The 20482-nt window shown below is 47.7% G+C and overlaps 1 protein-coding gene and 1 long non-coding RNA gene across 15 annotated transcripts in view; one reads left to right on the top strand and one right to left on the bottom strand.

Annotated features, from left to right (window-relative positions):
• PLEC (plectin) overlaps positions 1-20482 on the bottom strand; it is a 1130647-nt gene that overhangs the window by 53377 nt on the left and 1056788 nt on the right. For all 14 annotated transcript variants that reach the window (XM_078686563.1, XM_078686567.1, XM_078686564.1 and 11 more), the window contains 7 exons: positions 16561-16687; positions 15819-16002; positions 14847-15004; positions 13137-13315; positions 12040-12178; positions 11209-11565; positions 10347-10430 (listed from right to left, as the gene is read on the bottom strand). In XM_078686563.1, coding sequence (XP_078542689.1) covers positions 10347-10430; positions 11209-11565; positions 12040-12178; positions 13137-13315; positions 14847-15004; positions 15819-16002; positions 16561-16687 — 1228 coding nt within the window. The remainder of the gene's footprint in view (positions 1-10346; positions 10431-11208; positions 11566-12039; positions 12179-13136; positions 13316-14846; positions 15005-15818; positions 16003-16560; positions 16688-20482) is intronic.
• The window catches only part of LOC144828428 (uncharacterized), a 205381-nt gene that overhangs the window by 173469 nt on the left and 11430 nt on the right, over positions 1-20482 (top strand). The window lies entirely within an intron of this gene.

Raw genomic sequence — 20482 nt, 5'->3', positions numbered from 1 at the left:
GACTTGGTAGCCAGAGAAAAAGGTTGTTTATGTGATCCCACCAATGTTGATAAGAAAGAGTGTCTGCGACGCAAAAGCTTCATAAATAGTATTAAGTCTACTCACATGGAGTTAAAGTTGCTGACTTTTAAGTTGGCGTTTGGGTAATGATTAAAAGCCCCAATAGGGTCAGGAAGGGAGAGACATATTTGTCAGCTCCAGTAAAGCTAACCAGAGTAGCTAAAGATTCGGTTCTCGTTGGAGGCAAAGGCTGGTTGAAAAAAAGAGCTTTGTTTAATCTCGCTCCTGAACAGGTTACCAAAATAAGCAAACTTAAGGGCAACCTTGATACGGACGCTTCTTGGTTTGGTGTGTCTCATGATGATGTGAAAGATGGTCTGTCCGGGTCTATTCAGTGTGGGACTCCTGAGCCTAATTTGCCTAAACCTGTTTTATCTGAGGATGCACGCGATTCAGACTTTCGCAGCACCAGTAATTCTGCAACTTTGCCTGCAAGGTTCAAAGACTTTTTACAAGATTGATGTAACCACTTTATGGCCTTGTCTCAAATCTCTAACACATGGTTTAAATTATTTAATTTCAATTATTTTATCTTTCTTTCTCTGAAGGGGGAGATGATGTAGTGTAGTATTTGGTAGTCCTTTCTCTACCTTTATCATGGGCTCATGCCAGTGAGCTCATGCATGACACCCTGTAACATTCATGTGTGATCTGGGTCCACGGTTCTGAGTTCATTCTCCATGTTTCAACTCCAGCTTTACCATCTGGAGTTGAGAACTACTGAAGGGATGATCTGCAGGACGTGGGCTCCTTTGCTGTAATAAAGTAATCTTACGTTATTTATTTATTTATTTATTCAAAGTTTTATATAGCGCGAACAGGATCCTTACAGATATCAGAGCGCTTTACAAAGACAGGGTAGGGGCAGTAGGAGTCAACAGAGATAATGGGAACAGCATAATAGTCAATAGCATGGTAATAACATGGTTAATAAAAACATACATAAAACCAATCCATATACAATCAGGTAAGGAAGTAATATAGGACAGCACAGGTCATTGATCCCACTACAGAGGTGTACAGGTGAATCAGTAAACCAACGTGTATCACATCTTGGTCGGTAGTAAGAGAGTAGCGTAGTGGTGCCCCCAACAAGTAGAGTATAGTGCCAGGGGATATTGCGCAGTGATACAAGCAATGAAGAGTCTCTGAACCAGCATCTATAACGATCAGGAGATCTTGGCCAGAAGGATGGTTTTCACCTCTTTCTTGAAGAGTGCAGTGGAGGGGATCAGCCTGATTTCAGGAGGGAGCGCATTCCAGATCCTGGGTGCCATTCCTGAGAAGGAGCGCTTGTAGGTTTTCACTTTCCGGAATCTACGAGGTTTCAGGAGTAGATTTTTTGTACTCCTATTGGATCTCGAACCTCCTGATATAGACAGCTTTTGAGCGAGGTAGTTGGGTGCCTTGTGGTGCACGGCCGCGTGTGTCATAACTGCAATTTTTAGATGTATTCTGGCCTCAAAAGGCAGCCATTTTAGAGTCTTTAAGTCTGGGGATATGTGCGAATGCTTTCTTGAGCCAGTAATGAGTCTCGCGGCAGCGTTCAGGGAGGCTCTTAAGGGTGCTGTTGTGGCTAGTGGGAGACCGCTGAGGGCCGCAATTCCGTAGTCTATTCGAGGGATGACTAAAGCTTGTACAGCAGTTTGGAAGTCTTTGGCCGGGAGAAAGGGTTTAATTTTCCTCAGCGTGTTAATTTGAAAATTAGCTGCTTTTGTGGCTTTGCTGACGTGTTGCTGCATGTTGAGCTTGGCGTCGAGTGTGATGCCTAGGGATTTCGCCGAGTCCACAATGGTAGGTTGGACATTGAGTGCTGTTAGGTTGTTGAGCCAGGTTTGGGTGGTGGAGATTTTCGCCGGGGGTGTGATGAGTAGGAACTCAGTTTTCAGAGCATTTAGTTTGAGGTGATTATCGGCCAGCCAAGATTGGGTGTTAATAAGCGTGGAATTCAGATGTTTGATATCTTCCGGGGATTGTAACTTTAGATAGAGTTGTGTGTCATCGGCGTACATATGGAATTGAACATTGGATGCTTGAAGCAAGGTGGCGAGCGGTTCCATAACGAGGTTGAACAGTGTAGGGGAGAGGGTGGACCCTTGTGGGACACCTAGATCTGCAGGCACAGGTGTAGATAGCACATTGTCGATCTTGAACCTCTGAGACCGATTGTGAAGGAAAGACGAAAACCACTTGAGAACAGTTCCCGATAGCCCCATTCTAGTACTTAGCAGCTCCAGCAAGTTCTCATGTTTGACCGTGTCAAATGCTGACGAGAGGTCAAGAAGGATGAGGAGGCAGGACTCATTGCGATCCAGAATTTGGAGGGCGTCATCAATTATGTGTGTCATAGCTGTTTCCGTGCTATGTTTCGCTCTGAAGCCTGATTGATGAGGGTTGAGGAGGTCAAATTGATCAATGTGTTTTGTTAGTTGGAGTTGGACACATTTCTCCAGCAGTTTGGCCAGGGTGGGGATATTGGTGATGGGCCGATAGTTGTTTAGGTCAGACGGATCAGCTGTAGGTTTCTTGAGTATGGGCGTGACTTGCCCCACCTTAAGGGAGTCTGGAATGTGGCCTTGTCGCAGAGAGCTGTTGATGATCTTGGTCCAGAGAGGGAGGAGCAAGGGGATAAAGTCTTTTACAGCATTAGCAGGTAGAGGGTCTGTGAGGTGATTAGAGGGCTTCAAGGTGCAGAGCAGTTTGTATATTGCTTCTTCTGAATAGGTATCGAAGTATTGCCAGGATGCCTTGTTTTTAGGTTGAGTGTCTGCCATTCTGGTGTCGTTGGGGTATCGGCTTACATCTATGATGAGGTCATTTTTTATGTTGTCAGTCTTTAGTTTGAAGAAAGCAGAGAAGGCTTCACAGTGTGGGGTGTCGTTTGTTGAGCTGTTTGATTGTGTGGGTTGTGCCTTTGTTTGGGTCTTGATTAGCTCGAACAGCTTTCTTGGCCTGTTCTTCGCTTGGTCCAACTGGCGGCTGAAGAAGTCCGACTTTGTGCGCTTTATTTTCCTAAAGTAGGCATTTCTCTTGTTCTTAAGCTTTTTGAGATGCAGCGCTGAAGGGTCCGATCTCCAGGTGCGCTCTGCCATTCGCATATTACGCCTTTCATCATTGAGTCTGTCATCGTACCAGGGGTTAGAGATTTTGGTGGAGACTCTCTTCAGTTGCAGAGGGGCGACTTCATTGACTATTGTGTTCATAGAGTCAAGGTAGTGGTCAGTCAGTGATTGAACATCTGAGGCCCCTGAAGGGGGAAGGAGGAGGTTGCCGATGTGGGGAGGTAGGGTAGAGGGATTCAGATTCTTCAAATCCCTTTTCCATGCTTTGGTTTTGATTGGTTGAGTAGGGTTAGGTTTAACTTTTTCGTTGATAAAGAAGGTGATAATGTGGTGATCTGACCAATCGCAGGGTAGAATCGCCTCCAGTTGAATAGCGTTCTCTTTGGCAATGATGAGATCGAGTATCGCGCCTTTGTCGTGTGTTGGTTTATCGCATAATTGGGTGAGGTCAAGCGCATTGAGGAAAGTTTTGAGACTATTCACCACGGTGTCTTTCTGATCGTTCCAATGGAGATTGAAGTCACCCAGGTAGACTTGAGTGGTCTGCCGACCGGCATTGGAAGTGATCAGGTCCATGAATTGTTGAGTGAATATGAGATTGTCACCAGGCGGGTGATAGATGAGATGTAAAGCACAGACTTGTTTGCCCTCACTGGTGATGTCGAGGCAGAGGAGTTCATAGGAGGAAAGGGAGGGGGAGGTGACTTGAGTAACAGAGAGGTTGCTCCTAAAAATGCATGCAATTCCCCCGCCCGTCTTGCCAGGAGACCTGTCCAGCCTGATGATGTGATAATTGGGGGGGACTAGTATGTCCATAATCGGGGTAGAGGCTTCAGTGAGCCACGTTTCCGTTAGAATGGCTAGGTCCAGATCCCTATCTGAGACGAGATCCGCGATGTCGGAGGAATGTCTCTGGGCCGATCTGCAGTTTAGTAGGATGCATTTGAGTTTGGGAGAGAGAAGGGTGGTCGAGCTTTCTAGTGTGAGGGAAACTTTTCTGAGGTTGTTAGGGACGGAGCCTCTGTTGTTGAGTGTTGGGGGCCTTAGAGGGTTTGTAAGAATTGTGGGTATGGGGATGTGTGAGTTGGAAAAGTCTTTTACCGGACCTGGGCCATAAGAGCGTAGGAGAGAGCATAGGTCGCGGTCCGACAAGGAGTTGAGAACACGACGGGGGCGGTGGGAATTATTGCGCACGGGGATAGTAGGCCATTGCTGGTGTCGTCGGGGGCGAGGGATAGTAGGCCATTGCTGGTGTCGTCGGGGGCGAGGGTATGCAGGGAGTGTGCGTCGTTTGTAGGGTAGTGGGATGGTGGGAGGTAGACTGGGCTGTGAGGAGAGAAGGTCTTTGATTGCGTGGATGTCTTTTTTGATTTGTAAGATTTCCTCTTTGACTTGTTGGAGGGTGGATAAAGTCAGGTCAGGAGGGTCATTGGGGAAGGTGTTGGTGGAGAGAGCCGTTGGTGAGTGGTTGAGTAGTGAGCTGGTGAGCAGGCAGGGTATCGGGGGGGGGGGGTATACTAGTGTTGTTGAGGGGTTCCGCGGAGCTAATGGGTGGGATGGTATTCCAGGAGTGGGCGTGTTTGTGGGCGAGGGGTGTGGGTGATGTAGGTGCGACAGGCGGTGGGTGGGAAGCAAAGGTAGTGACTTCAGTGGGAGACGGTGCCGGTGAGTAGAATAGTGAGTGAAGGCTGAGGACAGTGGGGGAGACAGGAGGGTAGTGAGGGCTGAGAATAGGAGGTGGGAGAGAGGGGGATGCTAGGGTAAGGGAGGAGGTATGTTCTGTATCTTTTGTTGGGAGGGAGATGGAGTTGTGAGTGGGAGTGGTGAGGGAGCAGGGAAGGGAGAGGTGTCTGCCGTGGGGGAGATGGGGAGGATGGGTGGATAAACTCCGAGTGATGGTGTGTGCAGATGTAGGCGTGTTGTGGGCGGGAGTTGTTGTGTCAGGTGTGAGAGACTCGTGGGTGGGAGTGTGAAGGGAGATGGGGAGGGAGAGGTGTCTGTCGTGGAGGGGATGGGAGGGGGGGGTGGATAAACTTTGGGCGGTGGCTTGTTCAGATGATGGTGTGTTGTGGGTGGGGGATGTTCTGTCCGGGGGGGGAGGGATGGGGGGGATATGGGTGGGGATAAGAAGGGTAGAGGGGTTGCTAGTATGTGCGGTGGAGTTATTTGTGACTGTTCTTGGGGAGTGGGGGGCGTTAACAACAGGTGGGCCATTTACTGGGGTGCTAGGGGTAGAAGTGTAGTAGGTGGTGGCTGCGACGTCAGGGGTGATAGTGCCCGCGGAGTTCTGAGTGGGGGTCCGCAGCTTGGAGAGGTGCTCTTTGAACTTGGGGAACAGGTTGTCTAGTAATTCCAGGTTCTTGTCCGTGGATTGGATTAGGACAATCCCGTTATTGTAGATGGTAATGGTAGACCTGCCCGGGAAGAGGTGGGAAGGTGTGATGGTGAGACTTAGGCCATGAGTTGTTTTCCTGGTGGTGGAGACTGTGAGTAGGGATAGGAAAGTTTTCCTCCATTGGGCTCTGCGTGAGGTGTGGAAGATGATATCAGTATTCAGGGCTCCATTGCCCAGTGAGAAGTAAGTGTCAGCAAAGGGTGTTTCTGGGTGTGACCTCAAGAAGTTGTGTTTAAAACGTTTAGTGGCATTTTTGGAGAGAGGAGTGGAGGGGTAGTTAATTCTAAAAGTGTTCTTGCCGTTGAGCTCCATTTTATAGAGGCTGTGGTGATAGGGGTAGGAAATAGGCCGATAGTACAAACTGTCAGCCGCTAGTTACAGGGCCAAGGAAGACACTAGTGAGTGTCACTAGTGATAGCCTATAATATAAATAATATACTGGAATAAAATAGAATACCTATGCAGGCAGTAAAATACCTGAATCAAAAGTGACAGTAGTGTGTAGTCAAAAATATGTGAGGTACATGTGCCAGTAACAATTACAAACAGCAGTCAAATGCAGAAAAAAAAGTATTCACATTCAGTGCATTACAAATGTTCAAAATAAAGCTAGGGGTGTAAGTGTAAGAACCAAATAAATGAGGTAGCGAACAGTGAATGATAGGGATAAAGGTGAGATAGGTGCAGGTGCAGCATGAGGTGGCGTTTGGTGCCGAACCGGTGAGGGAAAAGTGAGATGGGTGCAGTTTACTCAGAGTGTATAGAGTACTAGTAGAGGTATAAAGCTGCAATATAGAGCAGTCACTTAATCGCACGAAGATACATATACACTACAAATACAAATACTAGTATAATACTAACAGAGTCAGGGTGCAGACAGAGGCTGCTTGAGTCATAAATGACACTAGTGAGCATCCAAAAGAAATATGAGGTAGCGATCGGTGCAATACCTGTGAGGAGAAAGTGACATAGGTGCGGGGTACAAAAATTCTACAGAGTACAGGTAGGAGTACAGTATTGCAATAAGGGGCAGATACTTAATCACACATATCACACATATATGAGGTAGTAATCGGTTGTATAAAATACCATTAAATATATGATACTGCAATAAAAGGTAGACACTAAGTCACAAGATAATTAGACGTGGCGCTCTGTACAGTCTTGGATGGGTACGAATGGCCTGTTCTTAGGTTATGTACAACTGGTGGGAAAGACTAGTCCATGATGGCCGCCAGAGCGAGGGAGAGACTGGACCAAGATGGCCACCAAATAGGGGAGATCGAGATGGTAGTCCTCTTTTGTTGTTGTTCCTTTTAGAGCAGGGGAGGGTGGTTTCATTTCCTGTATGAGCCAGCCCAATTCCTAGCTTACTGGGAGGGAGTCTTATCTCTCTTTTGCAGATTCCTGACCGCTTAGGTAATAGGCCTCATGGTCAGTTGTTAGGCTGGAGGGCGATTTATGGCTCCAGTTTATGGCCCCCAGTCATATTGACCAATGGTGAGTGAGGAGACTGCAAAGCCCGCGAAAATGTAAAGCTTACAGTGCATTCCGGGCATAAAATGGAAGATCAGCCTGAAGGTTTGAATTAACAGCTTTGCTTGTAAAGTTCCGGGCAGAAAGTGAGAAAAACTGTGAAATAGCTTAGCTTAATTACCTTCTGGTCGTCAAGCTGCCCAAGGCTGTAAGAAGTCCTTTACAAGTCAGGCACCTCCAGCGTAGAGCTGCGCGGTGGGCACCCAAACACGTAAGCAGGGCACACCGGAGACGCTCTAGAAGTCGCTTGCGCCGTTTTTAATGATGATCAACCGGGAGTGGGGGAAGGGCGGCATCCAGCTATCATCTTGCTGGGTCGGGCCGCTTCAAATCCCTTCCGCTTGCCCCCCTCTCCGCCCGTTTCAGTGATGTATATTGTGGTGGGGTGAAGGTGGGGCATGAACTCACCGTTGCAGCAGTGGTGTCTCCTCTCCGTGATCCAGCCCCCGGGCCGAGGCTACAAACAGCCCAGATAGCCGGGACCCACCGATCCAGGCATGCCAAGACAGGCACACCGACCGTCCAGCTCCGCCATCCCGGCCCCCGGTAGACAGACCTCTCTGCCACGAAACAGCGCGGGTCCCCAGGTAGGGCGGGGGACAGAAGCGTGCAGCGACGAGGGCTGGCCAGCTCCCCACCCGCGCCTGCAAAGGGCTTCGCAGTCCGTCAGGCAGGAGCCTCCCGGGCGTCTCAGGCGTCCACAGCGCTGATCCGAGCCTAGGTGCAGGACCCCTCCAGTCGGCGCGTGTGGCGGAGACCCCAGGCTGGTCGGGCAGCTCCGGTGGCAGGGAGCAGCCCAACTGCAGGCGGAGAATGCAGGCAGCCAGTGGCAGGCGGTGGCGAACGCAGTCAGGCAGATCCTCTCCCCAACCATGCGGGAGTTGGGCTCCGTTGGTAGGTGCTTCCCGACTTCAGCAGCAGTGATCCGGACTCAGGTACCTGCCCCTCTAGTCCGGAGAAGGCTCGTTGCGGACACCGGTGGCAGGGGTCAGTTGATCCATAGCACTTCAGGCGTCTGTCATGAATCCTGGACCAAGTCCACTTCACCAAGATGTCCCGTAGGCAATCAATGATTCCGCTCGCTCCACCACATCCAAGCCGGGCTCTAGGCAGCAGACATCCTTATCGTCAGCGGGGGGGAAGGCGGGAGCGGCTCGGTCCTCTCCAGTGAGTCTCTGCTTCCAGGCAAGTCGGGGATCAGCAGCAGTTTTCCGGTGCAGATATCTCGGCAGGCAGGTAAGCAATCCAGTTACTTATTCCAGTTACTTGATCCAGTTACTTTTGTGTAGCTTTGCACGATGCCGCTCTGCGCTATCGGGGGTAGTACCTGAGAAAGTGATCCCCAGCACAGGAGCTCTTACCGAGAGCTCCTACTCGGCGGCCATCTTGGGTCCAACTACGCTGCTTCAACTACGCTGTTCCAGTCCGTTCTGTTAATCGGCACCTTATTGCCACAGGCAGTCATTCTCCACAAGTCTATGTAGCTTCATCCAGAACAAAATCATTATCGCCAAATCTATCTGGCACTATAAAGACTAGCATACTACTGGCCCAGCTTACTTTACATGAGCAGATTATCATCATCATCTAAATTTATGTAGCTTTGCTAAATGAAGTTTAGGCTCCTCCAAGTCTACACACTTAGTCCTAACTATAAATATCCACTGCCCCTATTTACACAGCTTGACCTGGCAATAGTTATCCTCCTCAACATATAATAACTTTATACCAGACAGTTTATAAGCCTTGATACTCTACACACGCTGACCAAGATTATTCTCGCCCACTGATGGTACAGTCAGAACAGCCAATTTATTCTCCACAAATTCCAATCAGATAAGAGTAATCCTTTTCCAAATTTCACACAATTTGGAGTAATTATGTACATGATCTTGCATAATCCAAATACTCTGAATAGATGAGAGATGTCCTTATTCAGAGTCTACGCACTATAGACTGCTGTCAGTATCCATCCTCTCCACTGTATGTAGTGTGACCAAACATGTCACTCCCTGCAGAGTTCATGCAACTTGACATTCGGTGGGCATCCTCCAGTATAGACGTCACTACCAGGCTAGTCAAGAATTAATTCAGATAATCTCTAATTTACACAATAGGGCCAGACACACATAACACCTCTCCTAAATATAATTCCACCAGTCAAAAGCTCATGAGCTAAACAATTCTACACAATGTGCCCACACTCAAGATATCCTCTCTAAACTATACAATATGACCAGACAACAATCAACCTGCTGCCCAGTGTCCAGCCCAATCAGTTTGCTGTTGGTGATCAATTCTTTCTCAGTGTTCCTGGAAAGAGCTTGATCTAGATTTACTTTTTTAATCTGCTCAGAAATGCAGTTGCAAATGTGAGTTGTGAGCTGTACTACGACATGCTTCTCAGAAGGAGTCAGCGAAGCCCCTTACTATTCGAAGCCAAAAGAGGGAAACCTCCTGGGCAGACCCTGTAGATTCAGGTCCCTCGCCTCAGCAGGGAAAACCTATTCCATTGAATACAACTCCTACAGGTAAAACGTGAAAGAAGTGAAGTGAAAGTGCAGAAAAACGATCATGCGGTTTTCTGTGCTGTTATGTAGGAAGCCCTTTTTTGCCTGCACTGCTGATCTTCTTCATTACAACCAGAAAAGCACATCAGCATTGCACTAATCACCATCTCAAAAGTCACTTGCCAACACACTGACTCCTAAGTATAAGTAGGGGTACTTCCCACCCCATCTCGCTGCCTCACCGGGGTGCATGCATTAGCATTTTCAACCTTTGCAGCTGGCCTTCAAGGCAGATGTTCTGGTCATGAATTTCAGAGATAAGGTGCACATCCGATGTATTCTACCAGGTCGCACAGCACATTATGACGTTTCTGAGTATTGAATGCTTTAATAAATAGGATGAATGGGAATATTTGTATTGCAGCGGAAGCACCACACTGATAGCGCTGAAAAGGCTTAGAGCACATTAGAAGAGGGTTATAGACCTGCACAAGTGTTCATGAATAGGAATGACACAATAAGTCCCCAACAGATATTTTCCATAGAACCCAGTGCCAGGAATAGCTCTTCCTGGGATACCACAGGCATTGATCAGAAGGTGAAAGCATAAATCCTAGTGCCGAAACATCAAGATACTCTTTGTGCTTTCAGGGATTCGCCTGAGCTAGTGCAAGTTAGTCTGCTTGAGGCTCTCCCTGTCATGATCCTTAGTCTGTTAGTTCAGTTACAACATGTGCACACTCCATTTCTAGCACCACAGCTGTGAGTGGATGGATCACTCACCTTGATGGCATCGATGTATTGCTTAGCATACTTCTGGCACTCATCTACCTTCTCGCGGTTCTTTTCACTCTCTTCCAAAAGTTTCTGTGGGAAAACATTGGTGCAAAGTATGTGAGTGGCAGCCTGCCTTAAGTTGTAATAGCTATCATTAGGTGGAGTGATCACCAGAAGGGAGGATAGGCACCATGAGGCACTGGAGAACAAAACACATCACCACAGGGCACAAGGGGACATCAAAAAGCAGGATAGGATACTGGATGGCAGGTGGGGTCAACAGAGGGAAGGACGCAACACGAGTTAGTAGGATATGACCCTAGAGCACAGGATGGGAGGCAGATGGAACACGTATAGCATGGGATAACAGCGAGCAGAATAGGCCACCCGATATAGGATAGGGACCAAAGGCTTGACAAAGCAAAACTGGGCAGACAAATTCACTGGAAGAAAAGATGGGTAAAATAAATATGATGATGGCTAGCTAGAGTATACAGTCATCACTAGAAGGCTAGAGTGACCCACAAGAAGAAAGCATATTACAAAAATATTGGGTGGGAGCCCAAAGCATCATACAGGCAGGCCCCTGTATGGTAAGATGCGTGTCTTCAGGATAGGCAAAACACTAGATATCATGATCCGGTCAAATTAAATAAAAGAGCTGCTTTTAGGATAGCATAGGTCTCCTAGAAGGTGGATAAGGCTCCCAAGAGGTTTTGACTGATTTTCAGATGGCTAGCCGGAGTCTCAAATGTTAAGATTGGTTCCTACATTGAAGGAGGGTCTCCAGAGGGTTAGAAGTGTTCTGTAGGGTAGGCTGTAGTCATTACTTAAGAAGGCTTTCATTAGTGTGTGCTATGGTCCTTACCTTCTCCTGCATGAGTTGCTCCCGCACAGTTTTGATGTTTGTGATTGGCACAGCCTGGATCTGTTCCTGTCTCTGCTTCGCATCCTTGAGCCACCTGATGAGCCAATCATAGCTCTCACGGTAATAGCGCAGTTGGCGGCCGAGTTGATCCAGTTCGCGCTGCCGCAGGTCGATCTGTACCAGAATGGCCTGCCAGCGCTCCAGCAACTGGTTGACACGCTCCCGGTAGCGTTCGAGATCTGTGTCGCGCTCGGTGTGAGTGCGCATCATCCGCTCATTCACCTCCTTCACCTTGTTGAGGTCGGTCTCCAAGCTGCTGAAGAGTGGTTGGTGTCCTTCCACCTGGCTGCGCAGTTTCTGTAGGGGAAGAACAATGGTCCCGTGATCAACACGAAAATGACTGAATAAACACTTAACACTCTAGTTCTCCAGTCATGGGAAGTCTATAGTTACAGATTAACAGGATTTTTTAGGGCGTCGGAGGTTTTGAGCGGACCAAGCTGTGGCTATGCTACATGATGTCAGGGTAATAGATCCTTCGTTGACCCTGTTGGTAAATGCCCACAAAACGTGAAATACCCTGACAAATCATGCAGAATACAAGAATATTTGAGCTGACCCTGAGTGGCAGTTCCACAGGCTGGAGGGGGGATGGGTAAGGACTGGAGAAGCTCATGGTGGGATTTCAAGAAGTGTGGGTAGGCATATGTGTGTGCTGGACTGTGCTTATCATCTAATCCACTTTCTCCTTCAAACTGAAAACATATTCCCTTCTGCTGTCAGCATGCTGAAAGCGAGGTTGATTACAACCCTTGGTCCCATTGCGCTTACCTTCAGCTCAGCTTTGTTTTCCTCAACCTCACGCATGTCTGCAGGGACGCTGTGGACATCCTTCAGTTGGTCCTCGTAGGTCTTAACCACCTCTTCGGCACCCACTGTGCTGCGAATCACTAGGTTGATGGTCTTCAGCCTGTGCAGAAGGAAGGAGGAAAACGTTAGAGGCCAGGGCCGTGGGCAGGAAGAAGAGTATAGCAGCCAGAGCGCGAGCCAAAGCTACAGAAGCAATGGGACACCCTGGCCAAGAGTCAGTTGCTGTTTTTAAATGCCAGAATACCTTTTTAAAGATGGCCAGTGCCTTGCTCTAAGCAACTTTGCAGCCTATGAGGGAGCTGAAAGAACCATGCGGCCAGGCACTATGATGGCAGCCAACAATGACCAGACCAGGTGAAGGAAAGTACTGTAGGTCATCTTGACATTCTTCTTCCCAGAACAGTAGCATCCTCTTTGTCTCAGCAGAAGCTCTTCAATAAAGATCTCTCAGTAAACCATTGCACACACTAATGCCATGCAAGCTGTGTAACACTCGGAGTGCCATCTAGGGTTCCCTATACCAGAGGTCAGGTTCTACCCACCAGTGCAAAGTCAAGTGTTGTATCTTAAAGGTAACATCACTTTCCATTCCCAAATGCCCTTGAGAGTGACTGTTCCTTAAAAAATGTAAGATGCTAAACCTGATCAGCAAAACAAAGGAAGACCAGTGCCGGAAGATAGTTTTAATTGTATTTAAGTGTGTGTGCTGAGCAGCTTCCACAGCAAGGCCCCGCATGCTTGTACAACATAGTGATATAGGGTCATTCTACCTACCATATATTAGTGGGGATAAAATTGGGCACGTGCAGCAGGTCTGAAATGGGCGAGACCAGCATCAAAAAGTGTGATAGATAAAGTGCATTAGTTTGTTCGTTAACTGTAATTTTTTGACACACAGGCCCCTTCAGTCTCCAGCTTTACCTTTTCATTTCAGTTTACTGTTTTTGTCATACAGAGTGATCCAGTCCCACTTCCTGCCACTCCAATTGGAAGGGCAGAAAGAACTGCTGCACCTGCAGATTCTGATCTAAGGCATGAGCACCATCGCAAAAACTCACTTTTCCAGGTAGATGGCGGAGAGGCTGTACACCTGGTCCATCTTCTGCAGGGTGATATCCAGCTCAGACCTCAGCAGGGGCGCTGAGCTCGACTGCTCCGACTGGGCCAGGACCTTCTCGGTCTTCTCACTCACTTTGCCTAGGTTCTTCTTGATCCCGTCCAACTCAAAATGGATTTGCTACGGAATGTATAATAACAGGTCATGAAAATAAAAAGAGAGCTGGAGAGAGGGTGTACATCTTTATCAAGTATTGGCAGAACCAGTAGGCCAGGAAGTGGCAAGCTGGTGCGATTGGTCATTCTTATTATTGTGAGCATAGGCCACAAATATAAAACGAGGCAGAAGAAAGAAATCAAAATGCAGTCATTTTAATGTGGTGGCCACATGCTTGCAATAAAAAAATCCACATTAAAAAAAAATGAACAACCACATAGAATTGTAATCGAACGGTACAGGTGCTTACCAGCAAAATGTAAAGAATCCTTTTAGTCTTAATGGACCATCAAGGAAAATAGGATTCTTAGTGGCACAAAGAAAAGGGGACTTGAATAATTGTAACACAAAAAATGGGTTTAAACACACAAGACTAAAAGGATGGAAAAATAAAAACCATTAGCTAAGTAAATTATTGGCCCAGCAGCCGTGAGACTGAAATCACGTTTTTTTGGCAGATGTGCACGTGTGATCAAGCAAAATGCCAACACTTAAAGTGCAAGAGAACCATTGGCTGAAGCGGGCACCCCCCTTTCTGCATAATGTATGTTGTGGTGGGTGGAAACCAAATGTGAATGACAGTTGAACAGACGAATGCATGGAGAGGGCAAATCTAAACCTCATTTATGTATACCTTTTTAGGTTATACTTTTTTTTAATTACACAAGCTTGGCAAGACAGCCCAGCCTGAGCTGTCTGTAGGTCATTCCTATTAACTATGTTGGGGAGGGATAAAAGTAAATGGGTTTGAGGAAGGGACTAATAAGAACAGATAGGAAGTGAAAAAGCGAGAAGAGTTGAAGAAAAAAGGAGAAAGTCCCACAGAGACAAAGTGAGAATGAAATGATGAGAAGGGTGGCTGAAAGAAAAGGAAGGGGTTTAGAAGAAAGAGGGCAACAAAGTTGTAGAGAAGGGACAGGATTGGAAAAAGGTCAAAAGGAAAGAACGCAAGAAAAGGGAGGGACAAATGGATATGGAAAAGGGAGACAAGGGAGATGAATACAGATGGAAGCTAGGTGAAGAAAGGGTGAGGGGAAGGTATAAGAGTTAAGTGAGGATCACAGGTTAGGAGACCAAGAAAAGAGGAGAATAGGCAAAGAGGAAGAGACAGCTGAAAAGGGAAAAGAAAGGGCCAAATAACAAGAGGTAGATAATAAAAGAAGAGTAATCGGCGACGACAGAAAAGAAGGGAGCCCATGGACTGTTCAGTGAGGTGAAAATAAAGAGGGGTAGGTAGAGGTATAGCATACAAATAGAATTCAAGAAAGGGCTAATTAGCAAGGAACAGGGAAAAAAGGGAAAAACAGGGGAAAAAGGGAAAAACAAGAACTGGTGAGAGAGGCCTTCCTGCCAGCGTTTCAAAGGGAGGGTGAGAACATTCTTTACAAAATTAACCTCCCATTATCCTCATCCTCTGCACTAGGACTAGGACTATGACACGAGCTGGTCCCAGTCATGCAGCTTTGCTGCCAGTGTGCAGAGGCGTGGACCCTACCTGCTGGTCAGTGATGCGCTGCGAGCACTCTTTCACGGGGTCCTTGTCGATGGGCGAGCGGATCTTGTGGATGGTGCGGGACTCGCAGCCCTCCAGCTGCAGCTGGATGTCCTTCAGCTGAGAGATGTAGTTCTTGCAGGTGGACTCATCCTGCTCGCCTGATGGAGGATCAGAGAAATGGGAATGTGTGAGTCTGGGTCCAAGACAGCTTTGCCATATCAGTCTTTCTGGGCCTCATTGGTATTACTTTGAGCCTGGACTCTCTTATGGATGTCTCTTGAGCTATGAATGCACTGTTGACTCTTCTGATACATGTGCATGCTCATTTTCGCAGAGGATCACTAGTCCGCCTAATTAAGTTTGCCTGAGTGTGAGTGTGGCTCAGTGATTAGGTGAGAATGCTGCTTTCTGTGCTGCCTCATGGGAGCTCTTTCTACATTGCAAAGAGGCCCATTATCATGCAACACTGTCCCGCTTCTAACTCAGATGTACTTTTAACTCGTGCTCCTACATGCTGCTCATGTGTGCCTCACTATAAATCTGTTGACTGATGCAAGTCCTTGCTTGGATTGGCGAAATATAAACTGTGCTTGAAAAGTTATGTAACATTAAACTGTAGAGTTTGTTAATGTTGTAAATCTTGGAAACCTTCACTTGAAAAAGATTTTCTTTGCAGAGGAGGCTTTTGTGGAAGAATTTCCTGGTAAAAATCTTTTGTGAGTTCTTTCACCCAAAAGTAGTAATTGTTATTTTTGCTCTTTTTTCTGTAAATGTCAAATTTGGAACCTCTGCAAATGCTGCAAAATTTGCAGCGTTTTGAAACAAAAATTCACATTTGTGAAGTAAAAACTTTGTGAACTTTCCACAGACTCTGTCCCTGCCCACGTGTTTTGATTAGCTCATCTTCAGCGCTCTTCTATTCCACAACAACAACCTGCTAGCCCATATGTGTCCTCCCCAGACCAACCCTACCTTTCTCCAGGCCACGAAGCAGCAGCTCGTATTTCTGAGTGCAGGAATTGTACTGTCGCTCGATCTGCATGCGGTCATCCGGGAGGAAGTTTTCAGAGTCCTGGCTGTCCCGCATGAACTCCTGGTAGTGCAGCTCCAAGTTGCGTAGGATCAGTGTGTACTCTTCAGTAGTCATGGTCCGGAACTGGAAGAAAACAAACACTCATGTAGAATGGGCCAGTTTTGCCATAGTGTACAAATCAGGGAGGGGTCCTGAGAGTGTATGAAAATAACTCCCAGGTGTGTGGAGCACTACTGGTCTGAGGTGTCCTTTAGTGATCATGTCTCTTTAAAGGAGATGTACACTTGTGTCCAGTAAGGTGTAAGGGTATATGTAATGGGTGCACTTTTGAACTTAGTTTTTCATGTCTGTCTCGTATGAGTGTGTAAAATCCGATGTTATATACATGTTATGTCAAAGGAATTTGTGTGTCTGTGTCACAAAGCATGTCTCACAAAGGAAACCAAACTGGCCTTCATGCGCATGCATGCAAAACTGCTGCGAGTGTGTAAGACAACATGTTTAATATAAGTTAGTGTGTTTCTTTGTGCACTTTTACATGCACACATACAACTAGATACTTCAGTGTGCCTTTCTGAATCCAGATACCCTTACTGATTGCTGAGCCAGTATTGACATTGAATGCCTCGTGTAGCCAGTTGGTGGGTGTCTGACAACAGCTGCCTACTATTGCATACTCACTGTGATATGAGACCAAGACTGGATCTGCTGGATGTCCCGGGTCAGGTACTGCCAAGACAGCAGACTCTTCATGTCAATGTGCAGCCGGTGCCAGAGCGTGAGCAGGGTCTGGTGATTACTGTCCAGCCTGTGGATGAGGGAGAGAGTCAATACAGGCTTCTATAAAGTGACTTGCAGGAAAGAAGGCGACTTCAAGGAGTATGGAAATATTATTTACCTCCAGCAGCAGTATTGATGCCCCATTCACAATACTGTGATATCAATGCAACAAAAAACTAAAACAGCCGGTCGGGCGTGTGTGTAATCAGGCCAGTTCCTTAAATGCACTTAAAAACCACCATGCCCCTTGACATTCTTTCATTTTCCATCTTTAGTGCCATAGCATATATCTGTGTGACTTAAATGTTTTGACCATAATTTCTACAGATATTTCTTTATGGTGGAAGTTAGAGCTTGAACTTGTCCTGAATACATCGTGTGAATCTTTTCTTGCATCAGAACCAGTGCAATGTCGTCATGCAAAAGTATTTTGTAAGCATCATGTGGCCGCTTTGCAGTTCTCTAGTAGATATGTATTGTTAAGGAAAGCTACTGTGGCTGCCCGTACCTTCTTGTGTAGAGAAGCTTAGGTGTTTCACAATAGAAGCCTCTTCATCTGCAAGCCATGAGTAAAGTCTAGCTAATGCATAACAAGGTTTGATGTATTCAATAATCCCAGCTGAACGGTCAGATTGAGCAATGCCCAGCCTTATTCCTTCTGAGATTTGCCATCAAAAGATCTTTCTGCTAATATCCGATGCATTGGAAAGAACACTGGTAATGTGGTAGAGCAACTGACACCCAGGGCGGCTACTCCGCCGAGGCGGAGGAGCATTGCCACATTGCTCTCAGTACAGGAAAAAAGAAACTGATAATAAAGTTATTATCATTTTATTTTTCTTCGCTACGGGACTGGGCTAGGGCAGGTGTCAGAGCTTGGGAGGAATGGTTCATGCACACTTCAAGTAGCCCCCACCTACAACACCTCTACCCCCAGCACCCCAGTAAATGGCCCACTTGCTGTCAACGCCCCACTCTCCCCAAGGACAGACAAAAATGTCGCCACCTCTTATACTAACCGCCCCTCTAACATGATCCCTTTTACCCCCACTCATATCCCCCCTATCCCTCTCCTCCCTGACACAACAACACCCACCCGCAACACGCCACCTGAATATACCACCGATCGGAGTTTATCCACCCCCCCTCCCATCCCCCCCACGACAGACGCCTCTCCCTCCCCAGCTCCCTCCCCACTCTCACCCACGACACCCTCACACCTGACAGAACAACTCTCACCCACAACACGCCACCATCTGATAACATCACCACTCGGAGTTTATCCACCCCCCCCTCCCATACCCCCCATGGCGGACACCTCTCCCCCCCCAGCTCCCCCCCCACTCCCGCCCACGACACTCACACCCTCCCAACAAAACACACAAAACATACCACCTCCCCTACCTTAGCATCCCCCTCTCTCCCACCCCCTATTCTCAGCCCTCACTACCCTCCGGTCTCCCCCACTGTCTTCAGCCTTCACTCACTCTTCCACTCGCCGGCACCGTCTCCCACTGACGGCAGTACCTATGCCTCCCCCCCACGGCCTTCACCGCCTACTTCACCCACACCCCCGACCACAAACACGCCCACTCTTTGAATGCCATCCCACCCATTTGCACTGCAGAACAATCCAACAACGCTAGTATATCCCCCCCTTCGATACCCTGCCCACTTTCCAGCTCACTACACAACCATTCACCAATGGCTCTCACCACCTACGCCATCCCCATTGCACCTCCTGACCTGACTTTACCCACCCTCCAACAAGTCAAAGAGGATATTCTACAAATCAAAAAAGATGTCCACGCAATCAAAGACCTTCTCTCAGCACAGCCCAGTCTACCTCCCACCATCCCTCTACCCTACAAAGGACGCACCCGCCCTACATACCCTCGCCTCCAACGACACCCGCGCTGGCCGACTATCCCCGCTCGCAATAATTTCCACCGCCCCCGTCGTGGGCTCAACCCCTTGTCGGACCGCGACCTATGCTCTCTCCTACGCTCTTATGGCCCAGGTCCGGTAAAAGACTTTTCCAACTCACACATCCCCATACCCACAATTCTTACAAACCCTCTGAGGCTCCCAACACTCAACAACAGAGGCTCCGTCCCTAACAACCTCAGAAAAGTTCCCCTCACACTAGAAAGCTCGACCACCCTTCTCTCTCCCAAACTCAAATGCATCCTACTAAACTGCAGATCGGCCCAGAGACATTCCTCCAACATCGCGGATCTCGTCTCAGATAGGGAGCTGGACCTAGCCATTCTAACGGAAACGTGGCTCACTGAAACCTCTACCCCGATTATGGACATACTAGTCCCCCCCAATTATCACATCATTAGGCTGGACAGGTCTCCTGGCAAGACGGGCGGGGGAATTGCATGCATTTTTAGGAGCAACCTCTCCGTTACTCAAGTCACCTCCCCCTCCCTTTCCTCCTGTGAACTCCTCTGCCTCGACATCACCAGTGAGGGCAAACAAGTCTGTGCTTTACATCTCATCTATCACCCGCCTGGTGACAATCTCATATTCACCCAACAATTCATGGACCTGATCACTTCCAATGCCGGTTGGCAGACCACTCAAGTCTACCTGGGTGACTTCAATCTCCACTGGAACGATCAGAAAGACACCGTGGTGAATAGTCTCAAAACTTTCCTCAATGCGCTTGACCTCACCCAACTATGCGATAAACCAACACACGACAAAGGCGCGATACTCGGTCTCATCATTGCCAAAGAGAGCGCTATTCAACTGGAGGCGATTCTACCCTGCGATTGGTCAGATCACCACATTATCACCTTCTTTATCAACGAAAAAGTTAAACCTAACCCTACTCAACCAATCAAATCCAAAACATGGAAAAGGGATTTGAAGAATCTTAACCCCTCCACCATACCTCCCCACATCGGCAACCTCCTCCTTCCCCCTTCAGGTGCCTCAGATGCTCAATCACTGACTGACCACTACCTTGACTCTATGAATACAATAGTCAATGAAGTCGCCCCTCTGCAACTGAAGAGAGTCTCCACCAAAATCTCTAACCCCTGGTACGATGACAGTCTCAATGACGAAAGGTGTAATATGCGAATGGCAGAGCGCACCTGGAGATCGGACCCTTCAGCACTGCATCTCAAAAAGCTTAAGAACAAGAGAAATGCCTACTTTAGGAAAATAAAGCGCACAAAGTCGGACTTCTTCAGCCGCCAGTTGGACCAAGCGAAGAACAGGCCAAGAAAGCTGTTCGAGCTAATCAAGACCCAAACAAAGGCACAACCCACACAATCAAACAGCACAACAAATGACACCCCACACTGTGAAGCCTTCTCTGCTTTCTTTAAACTAAAGACTGACAACATAAGAAATGACCTCATCATGGATGTAAGCCGATACCCCAACCACACCAGAATGGCAGACACTCAACCTAAAAACAAGGCAACCTGGCAGTACTTCGATACCTATTCGGAAGAAGCAATACACAAACTGCTCTGCACCTTGAAGCCCTCTAATCACCTCACAGACCCTCTACCTGCTAATGCTGTAAAAGACTTTATCCCCTTGCTCCTCCCTCACTGGACCAAGATCATCAACAGCTCTTTGCAACAAGGCCACATTCCAGACTCCCTTAAGGTGGGGCAAGTCACGCCTATACTCAAGAAACCTACAGCTGATCCGTTTGACCTAAACAACTATCGGCCCATCACCAATATCCCCACCCTGGCCAAACTGCTGGAGAAATGTGTCCAACTCCAACTAACAAAACACATTGATCAATTTGACCTCCTCAACCCTCATCAATCAGGCTTCAGAGCGAAAC

The sequence above is a fragment of the Lissotriton helveticus genome, chromosome 4_1 (assembly GCF_964261635.1).
Source record: "Lissotriton helveticus chromosome 4_1, aLisHel1.1, whole genome shotgun sequence".
In the NCBI taxonomy this organism is placed as follows: domain Eukaryota; kingdom Metazoa; phylum Chordata; class Amphibia; order Caudata; family Salamandridae; genus Lissotriton; species Lissotriton helveticus.
Note: the sequence above shows the minus strand (reverse complement) of the source record. Positions and strands in the feature narration are given on the sequence as shown.